This window comes from Macaca thibetana, chromosome 6, assembly GCF_024542745.1.
Source record: "Macaca thibetana thibetana isolate TM-01 chromosome 6, ASM2454274v1, whole genome shotgun sequence".
Taxonomy (NCBI): domain Eukaryota; kingdom Metazoa; phylum Chordata; class Mammalia; order Primates; family Cercopithecidae; genus Macaca; species Macaca thibetana.
The window spans coordinates 90814408-90842166 of NC_065583.1; the positions used below are offsets into that span (position 1 = coordinate 90814408).

General features: G+C 36.9%; 1 protein-coding gene across 5 annotated transcripts in view; it reads right to left on the reverse strand.

Moving 5' to 3' along the window:
- The window catches only part of ADGRV1 (adhesion G protein-coupled receptor V1), a 593679-nt gene that overhangs the window by 461642 nt on the left and 104278 nt on the right, over positions 1-27759 (reverse strand). For 4 of the 5 annotated variants that reach the window (XM_050795448.1, XM_050795449.1, XM_050795445.1 and 1 more), the window contains 12 exons: positions 23721-23901; positions 22540-22742; positions 21779-21908; positions 18357-18437; positions 16521-16660; positions 13781-14390; positions 12000-12215; positions 10068-10283; positions 9098-9342; positions 7358-7539; positions 5414-6225; positions 2937-3146 (listed from right to left, as the gene is read on the reverse strand). In XM_050795448.1, the coding sequence (XP_050651405.1) occupies positions 2937-3146; positions 5414-6225; positions 7358-7539; positions 9098-9342; positions 10068-10283; positions 12000-12215; positions 13781-14390; positions 16521-16660; positions 18357-18437; positions 21779-21908; positions 22540-22742; positions 23721-23901 (3226 nt within the window). The remainder of the gene's footprint in view (positions 1-2936; positions 3147-5413; positions 6226-7357; positions 7540-9097; positions 9343-10067; positions 10284-11999; positions 12216-13780; positions 14391-16520; positions 16661-18356; positions 18438-21778; positions 21909-22539; positions 22743-23720; positions 23902-27759) is intronic. The other variant, XM_050795446.1, reaches the window with a different exon arrangement.

Here is a 27759-nt window from a genome sequence, read left to right on the forward strand (position 1 = left end):
TTTTGAAAAAAATAATTTATATTGCAGGAAAAGGCTTAGGAATGAAGAGAAAAAGTAAGCAAAAAATAGAAATTGACCCCAACTTTTATGTAGGAAATGTAAAAAATCTAGGGAGCACGCATACCTGCAATAAAAGCAATTTGGTGTTTTAGATTGAAATGCTAAAGCAGATTTTTAACCATAACACCTTTGGACCATTTATTTTAATTACTAATCCTTCCTGTTTGCCTCTCCTGCAGATAATTAGCTGTTGGAAACTGACGAGGCCACAATATTGTTTTCAGGCGAAGTTCATCCGGGCCAAAGAGACTGTAGGTGTTCATGTCTGCAGTCTCTCCAAGACGCTGTGGTACCTAGAAGGAGGGCCTCAGTGTCTTCAGAGCCCTCCAACTCACCACTACCACCACCATCCAGGCTCACAGAATGCACTTTCACAAAATTAATGGCCCTACAGTTAAAATCTCCTTAAATTGATCCTAGACATCCAAATTCTTTTGTATTCCTCAGAAAAGAAATTTCATCATATTGCTGAAAAGCACATGCCTAGTCTAGTTCTAAATCCCTCCTTAAATCCCATGTATCCTTTCCTGATCTCAGCTCTTATTTGTACCTTCCACACCACTAACACTTTGATTCTCTTCTTTTCCTTCCTATATTTCTTCAACAAAACAAAACAAATCCAAAATGCTCCCCTTTCATCTGTTTTCTCCAATGTTTCTCCTCTCCTTGCTGTCACAGCCAATAAGCAGTGCTTCTCAAAACTTCACGCTGTGAAGGACAGGGCTTTTTGCTTTGTTTGCCTCAATACATCAGAGGCTGACCCTCTTGTAAAACACAATAAAATAAATGACTAGATAAGTTAAACGGCCAAAAAACAAACACAAAAAACAAACAAACAAAAAAACAAATACCAGCCCATAGACACTGCTTTCGGATATCACAGCAAAGTGAAATTGTTATAAGTTTCCAATCCTCTTGTCACAGACCAGAAGCAAACACTGAACAGGCAGCCTCTTGAAAGCCACACTGAGGAGCACCCGCTGAAGGCCTCTACGTTTGTCATCCTTAGATATTTGCTTCCTATCCCCAGTCCTCCTTTAAAATTCATCTACCATTGCTACTGTCTTGTTTGGCCCATTTGAGATCTAACTCCCCTTTTTGGCCATATTAGTATGAGACACATCGATTACTGAGTAATCAGTGTAACTGATTGAAAACACACGCTCTCCCTGGTTTCTCCCTGCCTCTCCAGCAAAGGCTTCTCTCTCCTCTCGGGTAATTTTTCTTTCCCATCACCTTAGTCTGATGTTTTGCATGGTTCCATTCCGATAATTTGCTTTTTATCCTCTGTCCGCAAAAATCATCATATTCATTTTCCAGATTTGAGCTATCATCTTTAACCAATGTCCACCTTTAACCTGAGACAGAGTCAGGTTCTCTCACTAATTTCCTTCCCTCACATAGGCATTGCTACTCAAATTCATTCTGCTTCCAACTCAAATAACTTCAAATATTTACCCAAAGTCCCTGCATTGTCAGGTTCCACAGAAGACACAAGTTCAAGCAAAATAAATTCTGTCCTCACTAGGTGCCCTATAGAACACGGGCTTTGGATTTGACACAGCTGGGCCTAAGCACTACCACTGAATAACTGTTGCTATTTAGTCTCTCTCAAATTCAGTTTCCTTGAGTGAAAATCTGGTGTATACGATTATACCTATTTCATAGGACTGCTGTTAAACTTAAGTGAAATAATGAAGGTGGAGTGTCTGGCACACAGAAAACACTCCATAAGTGTTACTGTTGTCATTATTATTAACTATTCCTGCAGTAACTTTGTATTATGTTACAAATAACTTTTTGATAGTTGATCTGTCCTTATGTTAGATTTATGGAATTTGTTAGTCACTTTTACTAATTACTGTTATGACAACATGCAATTCCAAACCATTAATAAAAGTAGAGTACTGAAAATGGCTCGAATATTTGTATGGATAAATAAACTTGCAAGTTGGAAGTACAGTGAGGGAAAAAGAAAAGGTAATACAGTAAAATACATTCTGTTTCTAGCACAGCCACTAACTGTCTGACATTGTCAAGTTTTTTAATCTCTCTGTGTCTCAATTTGTTTTCTCATCTATTAAATAGATGTCCAAGTACCTAATCTATATTCTTTTCATTTACTAACTATTCAAGGTAAAATTATTTTTTTAATTCCAGATATAAACTAAGTAATGAAACACAGGCTATCAATACCTATTTTATCACAAAACAGGCTTAAACAGACAAAAACACTGTTATATTTTAAACACACAAAAATTAGCCCCTCTGTGTAAAACCCTACATGTGATATAAAACATTAAGTAAGAATTCAAGAAAATTATTGTTTTTTAAGGAAGAAAGACATTTTATAAGGTTTTCTAGCTTGGCACTTTGTTCATAAAATATACAAACACAATGTAAAATCCAGGCTAAGATATTCACTGATTACAAACTATTACTTGTTTTTAACCGGCTGCCAATGTTTCACTGTTTGATACCAACGGCTACCCTTGGGCATACGCTATACTTTCCAGGAACTATGCTAAGCATTTTATATTTATTACCTCACTTAATCCTCACAAAGAAACCTATGAAGTAAGTAATATTTTGTATCATTTAACAGATGGGAAAACTAAGCATTCCAGGTTTAACTTCCTTAAAGTCATACCAGTAGAGAATGGCAAGCTAGAACATGGAATTGGTTTGCAAGGCTCCTAAATCTGGCTAAACAGTTCATTACAAAGCCTTCTTCCAAAGAAGTTCTTTGCAGATTAACACACACACAGTTCAACAAAATAATGAAAGGGAAAAATATCAGAAGTTTTAAAGAACTAGACAAAAAATGACATCCATGGAAAAGAAAATTAATATGCTTAACAAAAAAAGGAACCCACCTTCATGACCTATGACAGATCTGGAAGCTGTCTGAAAGCTAACAATTCCTGCCACATTGTCATTGGCCAAAATGTTCACTCTAACGGTGTCGGAGCTTGGCAAAATTCTGCTTCCACCTTCAGTGTACACCAAACTAACTATGATGCTTTCGTCATCCTCTGGTTCAGAGTCATCCAAGATGGTTAAAATGACTGTCTTTTTGGTTTCACCTATAAAAACACCAATGGAATAAAAACCAAAGTAACAAAATCACCAACATAGAGAACTCAGAAAGGCCTAAAATAATTTTTAGTTTTAAAAGTTAAGTAAAAATATGAGTGAATTATAACAGCTCCATATCATGGGCAATATAAGCAAATTTTGATGATTTTATATACATATATATTTTATATATATATCTTTTCATACACCAAACACTGCAAAATTTCATTAATGAAGACAGATTGGGGAGAAGGACATTTTCAATTATGGGAAAGTCAAAAGGTAGAATTGTTTCAAAGAATCATGGCTTTACCTCCTGGATTTTAGCCAAGAACAGACACCTAGCTAGGAAAAGAGCTTCAAAGGTATCTTCTGTTTAGAAACAACTCCCTTTAGGAGAGTGGGGTCTCATTCTCATTCTGGCATTACTGTGACAATTTTAATCAGATATTCAACACAATACCCTCCTGAAAAACCAGGAACACTTACAGAATGCTGGTCAAAATGAGGAACTAAAAAGGGATGTCAAATTCTGAGCAAAAGAACCAGCCTGAATGAGATGCATCTTTGGGTAACTAGATTAGATAACAGCATCAAGTACCAGTTTCCAGGAAGTAGTGCAATGAAGGAAGAAAACAAAAGAGGAACTCAAAGGGACAAGTGACAGCCACAAAGTCCAAGCAATCTACTTTGCAATTTGATCTAGTAGATAGGGCACCACAGAATGTCCCTAAACCCAATACTGTTTCTGTTGTTCAGTCTAAGGTGCCCCCTATTTATTTTCTCACCACTTTCTGGAGAGAGAATGAAAGAGTGAGAAAAGACAAGGCAGGAAAAAGGAGAAAGGAGATTAAATGCATGTTCTCTCTTTTGTGACCCTGGTGCATTTTCATCAATACAGGAGTGTCACGATTGCTTTAAGACAGTCTGCACTATCTAAGAATCTAAGTTAGCAATAGCTATAAAATAGAGTCCATTTTGTGTGATGCTAAGGTTACGATTCATGGTAATAGTAATTTATATAATGCTATTTCTTTATATATAACTTTCTTTGTAGTTAACAAAACCACTGGAAAATCTAACTTTATATTTTCATTCCCACGCCCTCCTCGTTACATTTTCATTATTCCTTTTGAAATAGAAAAGTTACCAATTACTAACCTGTTCCCATCTTCTGTCAAGCATATCATATCCCACTAAATCCTCAAATCACTGACTAGAAAATAACCATAATAAAAATATTTTATACAATTTAAAAAATTTACTCTAAAACATAATGATTATTATATGTTTCAAAAAGCGTATTATATGTGTACCATGACCTCTAATTAGTTTCCAAAAAAAAAGTATATGCCTTAAAAAGTTAAACAAATACAATGGATTGTTCTAAAATACGGAATTATGAATAAAGTTTATTTCCTTCATTTTGTTGTATATTCTGAAGTTTTTAGAATATACATTACTTTTTCAATCAGAAAAGCACTATGTTTTTTAAAATTCTATGGAATATATAATTGCCCAAATGAGGATTTAATCAATAATCTCAGTAAAGATACCTTTCCCACACCCAAAGAAAACTATTTTAAACATACTAACTTTCCCAATTTTAAATAGCACAGAAGTCAACCAGTCCTGAAAAAGAACCACTCAATCTGATCCTAATTCTAATTAGCTGGTCATGTAAAAATATCATTATATTGTTTATGAAAATTCACAGTAGTGATCGCAAGTGTAGGAACAGTATTATAAATTGATCACTAGGATTAATGTAATATAAATGCAGTCACCAAAGTTTATGCTACTTTTATTTACAAATAATTTTCACTGATGATATTTCCTGATCTGTCTAGTGCATATGAAAATGTTTATCAATTAATACTCATTTTCCTAGCTACCACTGCTTCTTACCAACATGTATGGTTGTAGGTACATGGGTCATTATTAAAAGTTCCCTTACAAAATCAGAACTTGCCTTGTAGTTTCCTCCGTGCTTTGTTAAAGACACTACTATCAAACATAAAGGGATAAAATTCACATATTCCCAGAAAATCTGTTTTTTAAACTAAAAAGATATATATGTACAGTCATGTCAGGCTATGTATTGTCATGCCAACCATTAACAAGCCAATTAACTTCTATTTTTTTCTAAAGCCAACTACATTTTTATATATTAACAAGAATGTACACAGTAAGAATTCTTATAAATTTTATCATAAAAATGGACTATGATGACTTTACCAGTGGCAACTGAAATTCATTTAGAACGATCACTCACCTTCAGCAAAGGTCAGAATCTCTCCAGCACCTATAAAATCTAAACCTTCAGTAGCCGTTCCACCAACAACACGCCATTCAACTGCCACTTGACCTAAGCTGCCCCCTGTCCTGTGTATCATCATCTCCACCAAGGTTTGGGGCTGCTCCTGAACTTCAACAAATAAGCCATCTTCGGAAGTATTGGGACTAATACTGTAGATCACAAACACTCCAAAGGCATCACCATTCAGTGCTATGACAACTGTGGAAGTATTTGGCTGGCCTATGGTTGGCTGATTTTTCAAACTGGTTGAAATGTTCATGAGGTGAACTTCAAGGAGAGAAATCAGAAAACTCTCATCCATCTCTGGGAAATCATCAGGAAGAATAGACACTGTGAGATTTGCGAATTCATCACCTTCCTGCATTATGGCCCATTGCCTTGTCACAGGCTCATAGTCACTCCCAGCCACAGCCTGACCACTAAAAAGAGATGCTACCCTGGTCATGTTTTTCCTGTAGGTCCAAAAGTCTGAACTGTTGACAGCTGGGCTGATCCATGATGTCATCCAGACACACTGGGGACCCTCAGAAGCACTGAAAAATGAAAACGCTGAGCAAGCTTGTTCTTTAAGGCACAAAGTGGCACAGGTATACTGGGGCTCCCCCCCGACAGAGACATTCACCCAAGTTCTCCAAAGTGGGTCAGGCACCCCTTGAATTGGTGATTCATAGTAGGACAGTAAATCTTGACCTTCCTCCATTGCCAGAGCCACTACATCAATGTCGGAAGTACTGTAGAACAACAACAGCTGACCAAAGTGCCCTCCGCTAAAATGTGGAGTGACAATTAAAAGACAGGTTAAGCACTCAAAGTAATCACACATAGGGAAGAGGAATGCTGATTGTGGTTTTCAATTTTTTTTTTAAATGTTTAAAGTCGTAGTACAAACACAACCCTGTTTCTTAATTACACTTGTCTCCCAACATTTTGTTTTCTCCTGTAAGGAAACCTTGCTAATTTTCAATCAAACAACACTTATTTTTAATCAAGCTATGAAAATATTTTCCAAGGTATGCAAATTCAGGATTTCAAAACAAAATTACAAAGTTAATTTTTATTGCTATACTTAACTGAAACAAAGTAACAATGATAACAAACATGACTACATTTTGAGGAAATGTAGTAACAGTCAGCCCTCTGTATCCACAGGTTCTACATCTGTGGATTCAAGACCGCAGATCAAAAATATTCAGAAAAAAAAATTTTAAAAATACAAACTCGAAAAACCAGTCCTGTATAGCAACTATTTACATAGCATTTACATTGTATTAGGTATTATAAGTAATCTAGAGATGATTTAAAGTATATGGATGGCTGTGCATAAGTTATATGCAAATTTTATATTTTACACCACTTTATATAAGGGGAGCATCCAAGGATTTTGTTATATCCAAGGACCCTGCAATCAATCCCCTGTGGATACCAGAGGGCTGACTGTACTCGTCACAATTTCCCAAGATCCTGTTTTCTATTTCTGAAGGATCTCAGTGAGCCCAATGCTGCCTCACCAAAAAAAAAAAAAAAAAAAAAAAAAAGTGAGAAAAAACAGACCTGGAAATCAACTCCTTCATACATCATACAAATGTTCTTTAATTTAGAAGCCAGTTATATTTAAGTACTAATTGTAACAAATTACAGATTAAAGCAATGCATTTCTGGGGTTAGAGAGCTCAGTGATATAAAATTTATTACCCATTTCACTAACAATTGGTATGATAAATGAAAGGCCCTTTATACTAATAAGCATAATTCAATTAACACATAAAAATAACCTATAAAATAATTTATGGCATAGGAAAAAACCCACAAAACCTAAATGATTTAGCTGTGCAAGGGATCCTTCCCCACCACCCCACAACTCTCATCACTCCCACAGATGCAAGTAGCTATCTCATATACCTTCGCCTGACAGTTATGTTAGCACAGGAACTTCTTTCCAGAGGCTCTTGAACACGATAAACCTTCTGAACAAAGGCTACTGCACCATAAGGATTATCATTGGCAGGAATAATAATATTTGCAATTCGATCTAACCCAATAGTACCTCCACCAGAGACATCAGTTAGTTGCACTTGGATAACCTAAAAATACAGTGAAAACTTCCTTAACAGCATCACAGTTCTGAAATTAGAATAAAAATGATTCAAGGGAAAAAAATCAAACATACACACACAAGTACAAGAACAAAATGGAATGAAATATAAATGGACTAAAAGAAACTCCCCCAATTACACTTACAAACCCAGCATGTAACAGAATAACCCATCATCAACATTTAATAATAGAACCTAGTTATATATAGGACATACAGGCTGTTTAAACTCCTTAATATCGTTATATAATCATGTGACTGAATTTTAATATCCCTGTTTATGTTTACCATTTCAATAATAGGACTTTTACATCCTATACCCTTTTAAAAAAAATCTGAAATATACATTTTAATGGAGAGTTAATACACTATGCTTTACTTCCCACATTATCTTAAATAAAACTATTTGACAAAATTTAAAACAAAAACATACTGTAATGCCACCTAAATTTACAGAGACAAAAACAGAAATGTTTATGTGCTAATGAATATCTAGTATTTTAGAAGTGAAAAATGGCACAATTAGCATTCAAAATAAATTTTATGAACTTCTATAAAATTTTATACTATTAAAGAATAAATGCTATCCAAAGTAATTTTATGATATGTAAATATTAATAATACTTGAATTTCATATAATAAAATTATCTTCAGCCAATATGTTAGTGATTAACTTTTCCACTGATACTGTACCTTCCTGCTTCATCATGAAAAGGAAATATCAGGAAGATATATTTCACATAGTATTTTTCATATAGTAAATTCTCAACAATGGTTGAAGAATAAGTGAATGAATGAATGAATGAATGAAAGAAAAACCACAGTAATACTTAAGATTGACTGGCTCACACCCAAGCCAAAAGGGAGTATAAAATAAGTTAAGAGTTTACACAGAACAGGCCAGGTGCATTGGCTCATGCCTGCAATCCCAGCACTTTGGGAGGCCAAGGCAGGTGGATCACCTGAGGTCAGGAGTTCAAGACCAGCCTAGCCACCACAGTGAAACTCCGTCTCTACTAAAAATACAAAAATTAGCCAGGCATGGTGGTGTGCTCCTGTAATCCCAACTACTTGGAATGCTGAGGCAGGAGAATCCCTTAAACCCGGGAAGCATAGGTTGCAGTGAGCCGAGATTGTGCCACTGCCCTCCAGCCTGGGTGACAAGTGCGAAACTCCATCTCAAAAAAAAAAAAAGAAAGAAAAAAGAGTTTATACAGAACAAATGTATTATAAATTATGACAGATATATATATATATATGTGTGTGTGTGTGTATTATTTAACCTTTTAACCAAAATGTTGAACAATGCAATGTAATTGTACAAAAAAGTCTTATAGTAGTAAACTGGCATATGTACACAATCTATTTCTAGAATATTCCTGCTTTTGTCAATTGTAAGGATCACTTTCACACTAGCATAGTTTGAACATTCTTGCAGGAATAATTTATTTGACATCCTCTCCAAAATGTCACAATGGCCATCTGTTCTAGTCACTATAGATAAGGTACAATTTACAGTGTCATTCTATACTAGCCATTCCTCTCACCTCTTCAATCTCCGGAACGTCGTCAGCCAGGACCTCTAACAACAAGGTTTGAATGGTTTCCCCAGGGGCAAAGGTCACATTACCTGAGACAACTCGCAGGTCGCCAGTAGCAAGCTGTCCATTAATGGTGGCAACCCACTGAACAGTAACATTGCCGAGTGTCCCAGAATTTCGAATTATTGGCAGGTTTACCTTCACTGAGTTAAACTCAGGTTCCTCTACAATAAGGTTAGTAATCTGAAAACCTGAAGGGTAGACAGAGCAGAGTTCACTTCAAATACAAAGTGAAACAGAGATAACAGTTAACCAAGCACCATTCTATAGTGGATTCTCTTTACCCCTAAGCAATCTAAGTAGCTATAACCCACGAAAACCAGAGTAACATGCTGTGATACAAATTGGTCTGCCCTGCCAAAATTTTCAAATTAGTTTTCACTGTGATAGAAGTAGAAACCACAAAGCCCATAGGGCTCAAGTCTATACCAGACATGAGTGACAGGTCCAGTGAGTACAGAAACTGATTGCACAGTGCAAGCCTGCTCCAGAGGGGCAATTACTATTTAGTTCCCATGACTGACGTTATGCAGGAAAGGGAACTTGATATTGCCAGATTTCTTATTTATCAAGAAAGCCCAGAAATCCAAATTTTTGTGTAAATTTCTATAAATTAAATTATTTCTCTAAAGAATTGCCTAAGACTCACAAAACACATATAGGAGCCAGGTCACATCCTAAAGCCAATAGTCTGTGACTTTTCCATATATGCTAAGAGACTGATTTAATTTCTTTTTAAAACAATCACTAACCACTGCCAATGACTGTGCACAGATGTCCTATATGTCAGTAACAGCAGGTTAAGAAAGAAAACATGATCAGATCAATTCTGTGTCTCTAAAAGTAAAGAAAAGATCATTATCTATGATCTATACATACAGACAAGTCAAAGAGAGACACAAATTGGTCTTCATACCAAATAATCCATAGGGGTCATCAGAGGCCTCAATAATAATGACTGCCTCTGTCAAAGCCCCTAGTCTGGCTCCTCCCGTTGTTTCATTCAGCAGTTGCACAAGAAAAGATTCTTCCAGTTCAGGATAGATATCATTAATGATATATATTGGCACAGCTTTACTGGTTTCCCCTTCTAGCAAGACCACATCTGATGAAGCTATACTATAATCTTCACCTGAAAAGACCAAAAGTAAAATGCTAAGACTTCTAAAATATGATGACAAACATTCCATATACTACGGAAAAACTATTTGGTATCAAACTTTACGGATCTACTTGGAAATACTTTTTTGAGGATATTGACTACATTTATTCTAAGCAAGAAGACTTTTATGCCTCTCAGTAGAAAAATGGGTTTGATAATATCACAAAATAATGAAAAAGACTTCCTAGGGCTGTTCAAGTTCATTCCTTCACTTTGAGAAAAATGCATACATATTTGGTCTATTTATACATATAAATAGAGAGAGAATCATTCATTACAAGATAGGCCCTCTTAACTACAAGAAAAAAAGGTGTACTTTTAGAAGAAAGAACAGAACTAGAATTGTAATGTCACTGGAGAGATAAATTACACCATTGCACAGATAGGGGAACGCTAGCATCATCAATGATGCAGCTGGACATGAAAAGACCTTCTTGCATAGATTGAAAGCTGCTACTGAGTACTGCTCAGGATGGCAGGAGGAAAAAAAAAAGTGGGTGGGGAAAGGAGGGGTGCTCTGTGTGAAGACTGAGAGCTAATTTCTTAGAACACTGACCAAACCCCACCATCTGTCAGTGTGTGAGGCCCTCTACAGGCAGCCAGGTACTCCTAGGAGCTACCCCAGCCTATACCAGTTAGGTATTAGATGGGCCTGGTTTATTGTCTTTTCAAGCAAGTATTATGTCCAGATGATTTATTTTTTAAAATCAAGCACAGTATCCCACCCACTCACATTCCTGTTCCTCTGAGAGCACACTAGAAAGATTCTAATTGAATAGTTCTCAGTCAAATCTCCCTCTGGATGCTGGGACAGAACTATCAAAGTAGGCAGTCTTCTAATACACACATCTGGCAATGAAGTCATTTTTTATACATGAAATAGTTAATACTAACTATTGCCTTTTCCTCGCTCTTCACAAATAAATAAGCAAGCAAGATAAAGGGATCCAGAGACAAGGCTGTTGCCAAGCACTGAAAGCATGAAGCTGCCCATTTTCCCTGCATTCCTCAGTAGTCATTTACAAGTGAATCCCTTTCAAAAACGAGGAGTACACTCAGAGAAAACCAGTGTTTTCCTCAGTTTACTTTTCACTGATTTGTGCATATCGACCTTTTAAATTCATAGATAATTTAGCCAAAACTTTTTGCTACATCTACAAGTTTAATGTCATAAATATATAAAAACTCTACCAGCACTTTGGGAGGCCGAGGTGGGCAGATCATGAGGTCACAGATCGAGACCATCCTGGCCAACATGGTAAAACCCCATCTCTACTAAAAATACAAAAATTAGCTGGGCATGGTGGCACACGCCTGTAGTCCCAGCTACCTGGGAGGCTGAGGCAGGAGAATCACTTGAACCCGGGAGGTGGACGTTGTAGTGAGCCGAGGTCACACCACTGCACTCCAGCCTAGGCGACAGAGCAAGACTCAATCTCAAAACAAAACAAAACAAAACAAAATGTAAAATCAAGCGAGACTCCATCTCAAAAACAAACAAAAACCAAAAAATCAAACAAAAAAAAAAGACTCTAGATTTGTCCCTTGAAAAAGACACAAGAGTATTTCTAGTTTTCTAGTTGATTATCCTAATTGCAACTTCCAGAGGTTTTGTTAATCAAGGATACATGTCCCTCTGTGCATATGTCCCTCTGTAGGTACTGCTTTTTAGATGTCTTTTCTTACCAGCGATTGCAGTTATTGGCACAGCTTTAAATTTCACAGAGACATCTGCAAATGCTCCTCCTGTTCTAGTCACATTGATAATGGGTCCAACATGATTTTCTGCCACTCGGACAATTGGCGCTGAGAGCTGAAGAGTTCCAAATGCATCATCATTGGCAATGATAATTAGTTGTGCAACAGTTTCTACCTTAGGCCCAAGACGTGGAGAATTTGGAACTGAAAGACAGAAGATCCAAATAGAACACAGAAAGCTATCAAAATTCTAAGAACTGGCCAAAAGTCATCAAGAAATCTCAGCAAGATTCCATCAGCCAAACAGGACTCTCATTTGGGGTTTTCCCTCTACTATTTATTTAACTAATTTATTTATTTATAGAGATGGAGTCTCACTCTATCACCCAGGCTGGAGTGCTGGAGCGCAGTGATGCCATCTCGGCTCACCACAACCTCCACCTCCTGAGTTCAAGCAATTCTCCTGCCTCAGCCTGCCGAGTAGTTGGGACCACAGGCACACGCTGCCATGCCCAGCTAATTTCTTTTGTATTTTAGTAGAGCCGGGGTTTCACCATGTTGCCCAGGCTGGTCTGGAACTCCTGAGCTCAGGCAATCCACCTGCCTTGGCCTCCCAAAGTGCTAGGATGACAGGCGTGAGCCACCGCGCCCGGCCCTACTATTTATATTTAAGAATATGTATTGTTTAATATGCACCAGCATTAATCTAGACATTCAGGATTCAAAAATAAACTAAATGGAATGTCCCTGCTCTATTGTAGCTTACATTCTAGAGAAATTTTTATTACAGAATTGATAACAAAAGAACAGTTACCTACAGAAATATTTTAATATGTGTTGAAAAGTTATCAAAAAGGAAAAAATCATTAGAGTATAATTAATCATCACTTTACATAATATTACAACAGATAACGATGAAATCTACAGAATGATGCTCTTCTAATTAGTTCACTATGCAATTAAAACAAAACAGCATTTCAGTTACAAGACTGAGAAGGAAACTAATTTAGTTCCTTGACCTCAAAAACCAGCCACAAATCATCCTACTCTAAATTACTGCCTCTTTAACCGCTTGGCTTTCTTCCCTGACAAACCTGTTCTGCACTGCCTATTCTTAATTAATATTGTCACTGAACTACTTTGTTCCTATGGTCTGAAGTCCTCCTACCTCAAAATTCATATGTTTGAATCCTAATCCCTGTGGTGATAGTATTAAGAGGTGGAGCCCTTGAAGGTGATTAGGTTAAGGAGGTGAGACCCTTGTAAACGGGGTTAGTGCCCATGTAAAAGAGGCCTGAGAGAGACAGAGACCCCTCAACCCTCCACAAGACCCAGGAAGCAGACTCTCACCAGACACTGAATCTGCTGGCACCTTAATCGTGGCACTTCCCAGTCTCCAGAACTATAAGGAAAAATTTCTGTTGTTTCTAAGCCAACCAGTTTATGGCAGTTTGTTACAGCAACCCCAGTGGACGAATCCACTCATCCAGAAATCAGAGTCAGCCTCAAGACTACATCAACCCTGTCATAATAGAGTGTGCTAGATAATTTTAAAGTTCCCGTCCTACTTTCTACTGACTTTTAAAACATAATCTCGAAGACAAAATGTGTCTGGCTTCCAGTTGCCTTACAGGTAAACTGTTGAAAGAGGACACTTTCAAAGTTAGAGTTTACTATTTTTTTATAGAATTCTCTATTAAATAAAATTTAAAATTGATTGTTTCAGGATTCTGATGGCTAATAATAACAACACACTAAGGGATACTTACTTGAACGACTCTGTACTTTCGCCATTAAAGTAGAGTTGAGTAGTTCGATAAAGACAGATTCAGACCTTTCTGGCTCATCATCATCCAAAATTGAAATAGCTATTGTTGCCTCACTCTGATTAGCTCGAAAAACAGCAAATCCAGAAGTTGGTATATAGTCTCTTCCTTGAGTTGCTCTCGCTAAATTAGGCGGAAAATAAAGTGGTTTTTCCATATCATCTAGTGTTGCATATGAGACAAGGACTTTTCCCATGAGGCCTTTCAACCTTATTATTGATAGTGTGATGTTCTGGGTTGCTTCCTCGACTTTAACAGGTCTGTTTTTCTCAGAAAAAATGAATACCCCATATGGATCATCACTAGCCAAAACTGTTAATGTGGCATTAACATGAGCTCCCAAAGAACCACTGGAAACACTGAGGATTGACACAGAGAATGCCTTATCCAGTTCTGGGTCTTCGTCAGGCAATATCTCCACAGTGATATTGGCGCTGGTCTGCCCAATCTCAAATGTGATGCTGCCAGAGGTGAAGGCAAGATCACCATCAGGATCAGAGTCTATGTTCCAATGCAAAGTCACTGGAGACAGAGTTCCATGATGTCTTATAACCTACAAAATATTTAATATTAAAATCTATTAAAAGAGAGATTAAAGCCAGTTACTTAGAGGCTTACAAATACACTAATGATAGCAGCACAATTTTATTTTATATAAGTTCTTCTCCAGACTACAAGACTGCTGCAGGCAGGGGTCATATACTATCAATCTTTGAAGGCCCACAGAGAGTCTTATAAATGGAGGATATTTAAAAAGTGACTGTGCCGAGTGCAGTGGCATATGCCTATAGTCCCAGTTATTCAGGAGACAGAGACAGGAGGGTTACTGAAGCCCAGGACTTCAAGGTTACAGTCAGCTATGATGGTGCCACCACACTTCAGTCTGGAAAACACAGCAAGACTCTATCTCTTAAAAAAAAAATAAATAAAAAACAGTTGAAATAAAAATTTCAAAGTGATTGTTGCGTGAAAGTATACATTGACGAAAAAATGTAGCTTCTATTCAAATTATAACTATCTTTTGTGTATCTTTTATTTTATCCCCAACAAATCAAATGTGATTAACAATGAATTACATTTAGGCACACTCATAAAAGTTTTCACAATTGCTGCAAAAATGGTATATATTTCATTGCAAGTTATATATAAATGGTGTTTTCTGAAAAGTGAGCTGTAAAACTCATTTTAAAACAAATCACATTTACTTTTATCTTCAATATATTATGCAAACAAACTCACCAAAAAACATATTTGACCAAAAGTATAAGAAAATACATTTAAGAAGGAAGATATGCTTCTGTCAATAATATGTTAACAATGAAAAGCCTAAAAATTTATATGTTAACAATGAAAAGCTTAAAAATGTATCCAAGTAAATCCCAACTAAGAGTAATTTTTATTTGTTCTTGAAATATGATGGTTACATCAAAATGAAATTAGAGACAGTAATTTTACAAAAGTTGATCCTTTCCCTTAAGGCTTTTTTTAAATCTTTCCTGAGTCATTAGTTATCCTTTCTAAGGTTGTTCAATTTATCACACAATAGTTTATTGAAAATCTGCCATAGTAGTACAGAAGAGTATGTTTGAGTGATATTTCTTCATTATTCATATGGAAGCTGAGCAAGTAGCTAGTTGCTGTGAGTCACTGAACAACGAATCCTTCTTAATTTCTACTGGAACAAAGCAGAGTAGCCATTCAAACACAGACATATATCATATAGAGTTATTATTATTGCCAGTTCACCCATGTTTTAGATTGTCTTTCCTTATGGGAGAGAGACAGGATAGGACTGCACTTCATCCACTGACATTAGGCACAGCCAGGAGACCTGCTTTGACCAAGGAAGTTAAGTAGAAATGACGTAAATCACTTCCAGAAAGAAGCTATAAGAGCTGGTATGCCGTTCTTCACATCCACATTTCCCTCCACCAAGAAGATAAAAGCACCTGCTGAGATATAGCCGTGGTACCTAAAGTGTCTAATAATCAGAGCCCCTTGCTAACTTAAGTTGGACATATACATACTGTGAATGAAAAACAAATCTTTTCCAGCACTTTGAGAGGCCAAGGCGAGTGGATCACCTGAGGTTGGGAGTTTTAGACCAGCATGACCAACATGGAGAAACCCTGTCTCTACTAAAAATACAAAATCAGCCGGGTGTGGTGGCGCATGCCTGTAATCCCTGCTACTTGGGAGGCTAAGGCAGGAGAATCGCTTGAACCCAGGAGGTGCAGGTTGTGGTGAGCTGAGATCGCGCCATTGCACCCCACTGGGCAACAAGAGTGAAACTCCGTCTCCAAAACAGAAAAAAAAAAAAAGAAAGAAAAACAAAAACAAATCTTTCTTGTATCAGCCATTGATATTTTACAGATGTTTGTTACCACAGCCCATCTGAATAAACACAAAAATCTATGTAAGATAAATACTTGTAGTACAGCTCCATTATATTCCTTAAAGGGTCAAGGATCCTCAGAATTAAACAATGACTCCATGTGCAACACTAAAGACAAAAATAAATGCCAAATCACTGTTCGATCACCAATTTGTACTGCCTGTGCCAACAGGCTCATTCCCCTCAGCCTACACAAAAAAAGGAAAACATAAAACACACTTTCATAACATAGTACAGTTTTTAAAACAACAGAAAATATCTAGGAATGAAGGAAGAAAAGGTACTCACGTTTAATATAACAGTGCTATATCCATCTTCTGGTTCAGTTCCACTGACAAAGAGTGACTCAGGGCTAAATTCAAATACGCCATGAGCATGGTCAGAGGCTGCAATTGTCACTAGAATTTGGGAAGCCACTCCTAGACTGGCTGCATGAACAAGTTCCAACAAATAGAAAAAAAAAATGTTAATGAGTAATTTACAAACCAAAGGAAAAGCCAAGGAACAACTTTTTGAAAAGAGTCCGTACATTCATTGAGTACATTCTAATTTGTTTTAGAAAGAAAGGCAGACACAAATGGGTGCCACACATATTCATGCTTTTATGACCTTTCTCTACTTTGGCACCAACGTGATGTACAAGTGCTGCATAAGCACTTGGAGATGAATAAGGAAAACTTGTTTTTCTTTTTCTTCTCTATGAAAGAGAACATTCTTCCACACTGAGTATATGAGGAAGGTCTCCCACGACCTTTGCTGACCTCAAAAGAACTTGAGCCAAAATGACTCTTACCTTCATGAAATAATAAGTAGTTTCCCTATGATTTTAGTCATTCTGGCTGAACAGATTCTTGGTTTCCAATGTGCATGAATTCTAGGCCTATTTTTTCATCATGGGATGATGCTATAAATCTCTCTCTCCTGATCCTAAATAGTCCCATTATGCAGCTAAAAAGATGCCAAGATCTAAAGCAGCATTTAATTTTTTCCTAAAAAGACTGTTCAAATTTTATGTTGCATTAATGTCTGCAGACTAGAAAATGAACAATTCTAAAAGTAATAGAGTAATTAACTACAGAGGTTGCATTAGGCATTGATGGAAGATAGGAATGAAGGGGGTGAAATCATTGAGTTCTGACACTAAAATATGAAATCTGACATTGTGAAAAAAGAAGGATTTGAGGATTAGAAAATGCTCTTCTTCAAGAAACAAATATTCTAAGTACGCTTTTCACATATGAAAAAATATTTGAGGTAAAAAGCTGAATCATGTTTGTATATAAATCTACTTCAAAAGGCATCCTCTTTTCAATATCACCCTCATTAATTGCCAACTATCCTTCCATTTATTTTCTTCCTAATTTCTTTTTCCCATTTGTTTTTTTCTTTCTTTTTTTTTTTTCTTTGAGAACAGAGTCTTGCTCTGCCACCCAGCCTGGAGTGCAGTGATGCAATCTTGGTTCACTCAACCTCCGCCTCCTGGGTTCCAGAGATTCTCTTGCCTCAGCCTCCCGAATAACTGGTATTACAGGTACATGCCACCACACCTGGCTAATTTTTGTATTTTTAGTAGAAACAGGGTTTCATTATGTTGGTCAGGCTGGTCTTGAACTCCTGAGCTCAGGAGATCAGCCCGCCTTGGCCTCCCAAAGTGCTGGGATTACGCCCCATTTGTTTTGATTAAATTTTACATATAACGATTCATAGTTCTTTTTGTACAGAGAATAAGTGTGATGTATTTAAAATGAAAATACAAATTTTCTATTGACCTCTTTTTAGGTATTTGACGCTACGTAAAATGTTTCCAAACAATCATTTTTACCAATGACATTCAAGTGAAATTTCTATCACAATTAGAATCAGGAAACTGCATTACGTTCATACAGGAAGGAGAGTCTGGGTTTTGGAAGCAGACAAGGATGTGATTCTGACTTGATCCCTTTCTAGCTGGGTGACTACAACATGAAGTAAATTATACTTCATAAGTTGCTGTGACAGTTAATGAAACAAAATATGTAAACGACCTACACATAGTAGGTGTCAATAAGTGGTCAGTATTGTCTCTAAAACGAGAAGTTAAAATAAAAACGTATAATAATAAAGGACCTTAGAAAAGCTGCTTACCATGTTTGTGAATAGTTGGAAGAAGGAATTCCATGTCCCCATCACCACTACCACTTCCATCAACCCTAAAGAGTTCAGCTACTTCACAAGGAGACACAGAGACACAACCCACACAACACACATTGACACAATGAGAAAATTGAGAGGTCTTAAAACATATCAAGCAAAGAGGAAAATGCAGTAGTATTAACCCAGTAACATGCTTTCTTCCACAGGAAACGGATCATTTTAAATAGCAAAATTATAGCACCAGTCAAGCTATCAAATTATCAAAATTTCATTCACAGTTTCATGAAACACTCCATGTAGACTGTAATTGTTACTTCCCATTTCTGCCAATCTAGTATTATTTTTAAATTTTCACTTTTTTTGCAGCAATGTAAATTATTTTCTAATATCTTAGATATTTAAAATATATTTATCTGATTATGTAATCATACGCTTAGGCCTAATATGCCTATGATAACCACCTCACCATTTGCAACAACCAGTTCAATATTGGGAAATGCATCTAACCTTTCCTTCTATCCACACATTCAAATCCCCACCACAATTATTTACCATTCTCAAACTTGATCACCCTCTGGCCACCAGCATTGTGGAAAGAGTCCTAGACAAGCCATCTAAAAATTCTGCTTTCCTGGTTGTGAAAGATGCCAGCTGTAAAAATTTCAGCAAGTCACAAAACTTCTTGGTATCTCAGTCTCCTCACCTATGAAAGGTGCTGTCTTTTATAGATATGTTGTTGCTATGGTTTGAATGTGTTCCCCAAAGTTCACATGTTGGAAATTTAATCATAAATGCAACCATGTTGAGAACTGGGAACTTTAAGGGGTGATCAGGTCATGACACCTCTGCCCTCATGAATAAATTAATGTTGCTATCCCAGGAGTGGGTTCATTATTGCAAGGATGGATTTCTTGTAAAAGCAAGTTCAGCCCTCTCTTGCCCTCTCATATGCATTCTCTGACCATGTGGAGCCTTCCACTACATTATGATGTATCAAGAATGCCCTACAAGATGCAGTCCCCCAATATTGGACTTTCCAGCCTCGAGAACCACGAGCCATGTAAACTTCTATTGCTTATACATTGCCCAGTCTGTGGTACTATGTTACAGCAGCACGAAATGGACTAAAGAGTTGTAAAGATCAAATAAAATAATGGAAAATAAATAATATTATAAAAATATAAAATATAAAGTACTTTGGCAATAATAAAGAGAAAATGGTTATACCTTCCCCTCTAATACATCTTGTACCCCAACCATTATTTTACCAAATGTTTGCAAACAAAGAAGATAGGAAGGGCAGTGATGATAACAATAGAAGAAAAGGAGAGTAAAAATAGCAAAGCCACATCCATACATATATGCTTCTACCAATATCCTTGATTGACATGCTAGTTTAAGATCTGCCCTCTCTTATCCTTTTGCCCTGTGTTTTTGCCTGTCAATAAGACTGGGATATACCAGACATGAGAATGTATGGCACGAGGAACCTGAAGTCATCACACAGATCCAAAAGGCAAAATGGATTTCCAGCAAATATCTGGTACATGGCTTTGCTCCCACATTATCCAGAAGTCATAAAAAAAGAAGTTCAACACCATATATACTTTGGCTAGCGTAAGACGTCTAATTCAGGTTGTGGCTACCTTATGTAGAATCATCAGTTTCATCAGTTTTATAGTTAAAAAGCATGAAATAAGTCCCTGACTCTCCAAAGAATTTAGCTCTATAAGCTACTTGGCATGTTAGACAGTCCCTACATAGGAGTCCAGGAGCAGAGGTCATTGTATAAATTCCTTTTCCTCCAATCCAAACTCACTGAGGGATAAATCAGATCTCTGCCACTATTGCTTCCTACGAAACTGCAAGGTTGGTTTTCTAGTGAGTATTCAAGTCCAATTAATATATAAGAATGCATATTCTAGAGATATGGGGAGAAGTTTCTCAATAATACAACAAGTATCACTATAAGTGGTCATATAATCACAAGTATTTGTATCATCTCAATAACATCTCATGTACAATTACTAATCAGTATTAGCTAATGGTGACTAACATTTTCTCTTTCTGTTACATAAGGATTTTTAGCTATAAGGGATACAAAGGGCAACTTTTCAAATATTTTATAGTAACCTTTTTAGTAATGCAAATAGTGATTTGGAGATGCAAGGACTTGTCTCTGGAAGACAAGAAAAGCTGGTATTTTTATATGCCACCTACTAGACAGCACATTTCTACTGTTTTATGCATTCAACCAAGCTCAACACTGCTTAACCATTTCCCTGCTCCCAAATACTGGCTTGGTCTCCTTGCTCTCACCTGAGATTTGGGAACATAGGAAAGAAAAATTTTTGCGTATTTACCCCAAATACCGACTTTATATATAAAGACAATTTTAATATCTCAGTCATACCAATTTTTCCTTTGGATGGCTTATATACTATAGCTTTCTTCATCAAAATAATAAATAATAATAATGAGATAATGATACCAAGTTTTGTAATGAAAGGGACTGTTCTGATGAACACCATATCATCTCTCAATTTCTTGTACTTATAAAGGTAATACAATGCATATCGTACGTATTCCATAACACTCCCAGTAGCACCTGATAAACACATTAACACTTTTGCAAAGAAGTATTGCATCTAATTGGGATACATATTATCAATAGCCTCACTTAGTACAGATGAGTTTTGTCATGAAATAAGTTTGATTCCAATAACCCTTGATAATCAGAGCTTTCTGAAAAGCAGAACTGAAGTTAAGGCATTGTTGACTTCTTTTATTAATAATCAACTGATAATAGATCATCCAAAAGGACTAGATTCTACAGTTATATCTGTAGATTGACCTAGCAGAGCTATAGCAAAAAACGGAAAAGAGAGAGGTGATCTTACGGGAACCTACCATGAATGAAACCTGTAATTTGGTGACTTAGTACACTTACACGTTTCATTCTAAAAGTATCTCTTCTAGTAAAATATCAGTGGGTAATAATAAGCGGGAAAAAAAACAGCACAAACATGCTGTCCATATAATAAACAGAGATATTACTCAGAATTAACCAAACTTCATAGCGAAAGTATATCAATGTGAAACTATGGGTTGAATATTAATTTATAAGACTAATACTAAAAGTGTATGTAAACAGGAGGATTTTCTTTTTACCAAGAAAGGAATTATCAATCAAAAATGATTCATATAGATTATATTACCACATATATTATGGTATACATTATCATGTATCTTAAGCAGTTATTAACTTTCAGGCTGCCTTCTCCAAAAACTAATAATTTATTCATTTATTTAAGTAAGATTAATTCAAAGGAACATACTTCCCTAAAGGAATCTACTGTCATCAGCATGGGGAGACAAGCAAATATTTAATATTTTTGCATCACCAGCCTTACCTCCTCCTTCCAAATTTAACAACTCAACTTTAAAAGATTTTTCCAGTTCAGGAATAGAATTATCAGTGATGTTTACAGAAATGTATTTATATCTTTCTCCTGGTTGAAATTCTAATGTGCCAGCAACATTCTGAAATATAAAAGACTGATCCGTTAGATTACAATCATTCTGTATACGAACAGACTACAATCATTCTGTATACAAATTTGTAAAATCAGAATGTTTGTTATATCCCAAATTATTATAAATACTAAGAAGACAAGTAAAACACAAAATTGAAAACACTTCAGTGTGTATGAATAGTGTTCAACGTAAATTCTAAATAAATATTCTCCAATTAGATAAAGTAGATTATTTCTTTTTTTCTTTCTCTTTTTTATTTTATTTTTTAGAGACAGAGTCTCACAATGTCACCAACGCTGGAGCTCAGTGATGGGATCATAACTCACTGCAGCCTTGAACTCCTAGGCTCAAGCAATCCTCCTACCTCAGCCGCCAGAGTAGCTAGGACAACAGGTATGCACCACCACACCCAGCTAATTTTTTTTTTTTCTGTTTTTGTAGAGAAAGTGACTTGCTACGTTGCCCACGCTGGTCAACAACTCTTGGCCTCAAGCAATCCTCTCACCTTGGCCTCGCAAAGCGCTAGGATTACAGGCATGAGTCACCATGTTCCAGGTACAGTGTAAATCCTTTCCAGAGAAGGATTATGTCTGTTTTACAAGTGCAAATACAACTTCAAAAGGACTCAGTGAATTACCTGGTAATCCTCAGGACTGAATGCTGTCAAGGACACTGTTCTAAATTCCGCAGTCACCCTTCCCAGAAGTCCCTGTGCACGGATGACCAATAACCTGATTTCTCCATCTTCCTCCTGCACGGTGATATGTGGAACACTGCTTGCAGGCAGGGTCATTGTGTCCTCAGGCTGAGGAGGCAGCCCTGTGGAGAACTGCAGCAAGCCTAGTGGAGACAAAGGGGCCAGGGCATTCTCCCAATGAATTGTGCAAGAATTTCTTATTCAATTAAAGCGATCTTACACAATTATTTTGATCACCAGGCCAAAAATCTGAGGGCCTTTATTTAGAAAATATTTTAGCAAAGATTTAACTAACATGCTTTTGACACCGAATATATTTATAAGCTTTCAGAATAATGAAAGTTAAATTGTTAATTTTCCATGTCTCTACTCAAAGAAAGCTTTTCTTCCCACAGCAGCATCAATAGCAGGAACATTGATAGCATTTTAAAATATATATTTTCTAACTTTTACTCATATTTTATTCGAATCTCCAGAAATCATTCTAGAACGAACAGGTTAAGTGGCACCTTAAAGGAGTTGCAACACTTAAAAACAAACAAATAAAACCTAACTATGAAAACTAAAGGTGAAGAGTCTCTCAAGATTCTACCCAAACCTTTTAACAGATGTTCTTGATTCATTCCTGTAGAAGAAATACTATTTTTCAATACAGAAAACATTCTCAGTTTACTAGGACAGACATCTGTGATAGTTCCCCAGTCGAAAAAATTGTCACTATTTAGTATAAGACAAAAAGAAATTAATATGAAGAGTGATAGCTTCACTTCTTGAAGCTTAATAAAATATAAATTACAAAGTTTTTCACTTACGTGTTAACAAATCACCATAGGATAATTAATAAAGAAATGTGATAGCTATGAACAGAAATAATTTGTTCCATTTTAATAATTGGGCAAAAACTTTTCAAAATATATTATTGAAGTATGGAAACTGATCTTTATATTTTCTCTCATAAACAATGTCCCTCAAAATGGCAGCATACAAGTTAAAGAGTTTAGAAATCAGGAGGTCGAAGGCATTCTACTTCTATCATTTGCAAAAACTGCCTTAAGAAGTTCTTAACAAAACTAAGTACACCCAGAGAAGAGAAGATTTTTCTTGCAAAAGGAGCAGGTTACCATATGGATGATCACTAGCTTTGATGGTGATATCGGTCGTTTCCTTTTCAGGATCTATGCTCGCACCACTGGTAGGAGTTGAGCCTAGCTTCCCATCTCCAGGAATTGCAGAAACCAACGTCACACGGAAATACTCATTAAGTTCAGGAATATCATCATCAAGGACATATATATTCAGAACCTATAAATATAAATATCCAGAGGCACTAAGCAATGAGGCATTTAGAAATTACTTACCAGAAGAAAATTCAAAAGGCAACTAAATTATATTTAAATGAAGTTAAACACTTAAGACTTATTTCTGCATAAATTTAAACATTAAAACATTGTATGTGTGTGTGCATATGTGTGTATACAAACATATACAGAGAAAGAGAAGTCTGAATAGATTAATTCCTTTAAAATAATGGGTGCTGCTATAGTCTGAATGTCTTGTCCTCCCGCCCCCCAAATTCCCATGTTAAAATCTAATCCCCTAAGTAGTGTTATTAAAAGGTGGGGTTTTCAGGAGGTGTTGAGGGCTTGAGGATAGAGCCCTCATGAACGGAATTAGTGTTGAGGGAGCTTGTTCACCCCTTCCACCATGAGGAAGGCATATTGAGAAGGCACCATATCTTTGAAGCAGAGTAAGCCCTCACCAGACACAGAATCTACAGGCGCCCTGCTCTCAGACTTCCCAGTCTCCAAAACTGTAAGCAGTAACTTTTTGTTCTTTATAAGTTACTCAGTCTAAGGTATGTTGTTATAACAGTCCCAACAGACTAAGGCAGGTGCTGAGCAGTAGCATTTTCTGACAGTAGCCTATACATGCATCAATATCACATCATATATGATATGTTGATTTACCAATATAATATCATATATTTTTTGTACCAAAGACCATGGTATTACCAACATCAGGTAGAGACTTCCCAATTAAGAAACTGCAAGTTCTATGATGAGATGTGATAGGATAAGAAGCAAGGGCAATGTACCTGTGTCTAGTGTCTGCCTAAGGAGCGCCTGACGTGCTCAGGAGCAGTATTTTAGAAAGTAGATTCATATAGGCCTTAGGAGTCCAGCACAAGCAATTAATCCAAAAAAGGTTATAAAAGGAATAGGAATAACTCAGCCATGCTCTACAAAATTTAACTCAAAATTTAAAGTGAAAAAACAATTTCTCCTTTCTTTATTAATCAAACAAACATGTTTCGACATATGCAGTATGCTGGGGTTAGACCCCAGTCCTGATGTATCACAGGAGACAGGTCTATAGGAAATCACTTAAAACCCAATGCGAAAATATCATGATAGAGTTCTGTACAAAATAAAGTGATGAAGAAACTAATTCTACCTGGTAAGGTTTTACAGCAGATGTGTTTGAAGCAAATTCTGATTGATCACTTACAGTTGTAAATAATAATGGGAAAGGACACTCCAAACAAAAGACACAATACTGACAAAGGCAAGGAGACATGAAAGAACACGGCATCTGCAATCAGATCACCAGTCAAGAGGAAAACATGAGGCTGAATGAATAATCAGGAGCCAAATCATAGGGATCTTTTATGCTATCATAAAACACTTGGACTTCATTCCATAGAAAGTGGAGATAAATTGAAGAATCATAAGCAGAGGACTGACCAAATTAGCATTCTGCTTTAGAATAAGTACCATGGCAGAATAAACAGAGTGCACAAAACAAAAAAGGATGCAAGAGGATAAGTTAGGAGGTGACTGACCAGAAATGATAAAATTCTGAACTAATACAGTAACAAAAGAGATGTGGAAAAATTGTTAGATTTGAAATTTGTCTAGAGAGAGAAGATGCAGGCCTGATGAGGCACTTAACATGGAGAGTAAGAAATAGAGAGGCTATGTAAGTAAGAATGGTGACTTCCTGGTTTCTCCCAGAAAAGAGTGACAACTGTCTGAAAACAAACTCTAAATCCAAATATAGTCTCCAGAATACTAATCATTGGTCCTAAAAACACCTGGAGAGCTTTTTTTTTTTTTTTTAAATGTTCTTTTTCTAGAGATTTTGGTTCACTAGATCTGAGTTCAAACTTAAATTTGGCTTTTAATGTACATTTTAATCGTATTTTAAATTAAGGAGTAATACATCACACATGTGCTCAGAGAAGCGCAAAAATAACATGCACTACCTAAATCACAGAATTCATGAACTAAGGGAAAAAGAAATTGTTAACTTAGGTAATCAAATATATGTGAGACAAGGTCTGGCTCTGTTTCCCAGGTTGGAGTGCACTGGTGTGATCACAGCTCACTGCAGCCTCAACCTCCCAGGACCAAGTTATCCTTCCACCTCAGCCCCCAAGTAGTTTACGCTACAGGTGCACACCACCATGTCCAGTCAAAATACTTTATATGATACTCGACTGGAACATTTAGAACTGTTTTAATTACTAAATTTGATTAACTCTTATATCTTTCAAAATGTATATAAATTTAATTTATAAAACAATGGTAAAGTACTAGTAAAACCTTTATCATGGGCCTGTCCGCAGACTAGTATCAAGGAACTTTTGCTGTTACACTATTTAATTTGCTTCCTTATTCCACCAAATTATAGAAATTTGGTCACTTTTCCTTAGCTTTTATTCTTTAGATCTTAACATTTTAAACTTTTCCTCAATTTTTTTTTAATCCAACTAACTTCTAAATCCCTCAAAAGTGTCCTCAAAAATTACTTATTATTTACAAACCTTAACTTAGTTTGCTATGTATCCCTGATGACTTATGAGAGACTTATATTTTAATGTAAAAATTATATTGACATGCATATTCCAACATGATCAATACTTAAATATTCTGATACAGGAGAAAGCCTCATCCCAATCTCACTTATAAAAAGTATCATTTATTTATGGAGTATATATTCAGACATGTGACTCTTGTTCATGGAAAGTTTTTTTATGAAACTGAGGTCACCTTTACTCTTGAAATATATATTTAAAAAACCCTCATCTCTCCAAGTTTAATGCAAATAAAACGAGATTACAGTTATAAGAATTTCTCACTGGCTGATTAGAAGACTACCATTAAGAATTCTAGGCTCGGCCGGGCGCGGTGGCTCAAGCCTGTAATCCCAGCACTTTGGGAGGCCGAGAAGGGCAGATCACTAGGTCAGGAGATCGAGACCATCCTGGCTAACACGGCGAAACCCCGTCTCTACTAAAAAATACAAAAAACTAGCCGGGCGAGGTGGCGGGCACCTGTAGTCCCAGCTACTCAGGAGGCTGAGACAGGAGAATGGCCCGAACCCGGGAGGCGGAGCTTGCAGTGAGCTGAGATCCGGCCACTGCACTCCAGCCTGGGCGACAGAGCGAGACTCCGTCTCAAAAAAAAAAAAAAAAAAAAAAAAAAGAATTCTGGGCTCGCGGAGCAAGATGGCCGAATAGGAACAGCTCCAGGCTCCAACTCCCAGCGGGAGCGACAATGAAGACCGGTGATTTCTGCATTTTCAACCGAGGTACTGGGTTCATCTCACTGGGGAGTGCCGGACGATTGGTGCTGGTCAGCTGCTGCAGCCCGACCAGCGAGAGCTAAAGCAGGGCGAGGCATTGCCTCACCTGGGAAGCGCAAGGGGGAAGGGAATCCCTTTTCCTAGCCAGGGGAACTGAGACACACAACACCTGGAAAATCGGGTAACTCCCACCCCAATACTGCGCTTTAAGCAAACAGGCACACCAGGAGATCATATCCCACACCTGGCCGGGAGGGTCCCACACCCACGGAGCTTCCCTCATTGCTAGCACAGCAGTCTGATCTACCGGCAAGGCAGCAGCAAGGCTGGGGGAGGGGCGCCCGCCATTGCTGAGGCTTAAGTAGGTAAACAAAGCCGCTGGGAAGCTCGAACTGGGTGGAGCTCACAGCAGCTCAAGGAAATCTGCCTGTCTCTGTAGACTCCACCTCTGGGGACAGGGCACAGTAAACAATAACAAACACAGCAGAAAACTCTGCAGACGCAAACGACTCTGTCTGACAGCTTTGAAGAGAGCAGTGGATCTCCCAACATGGAGGCTGAGATCTGAGAAGG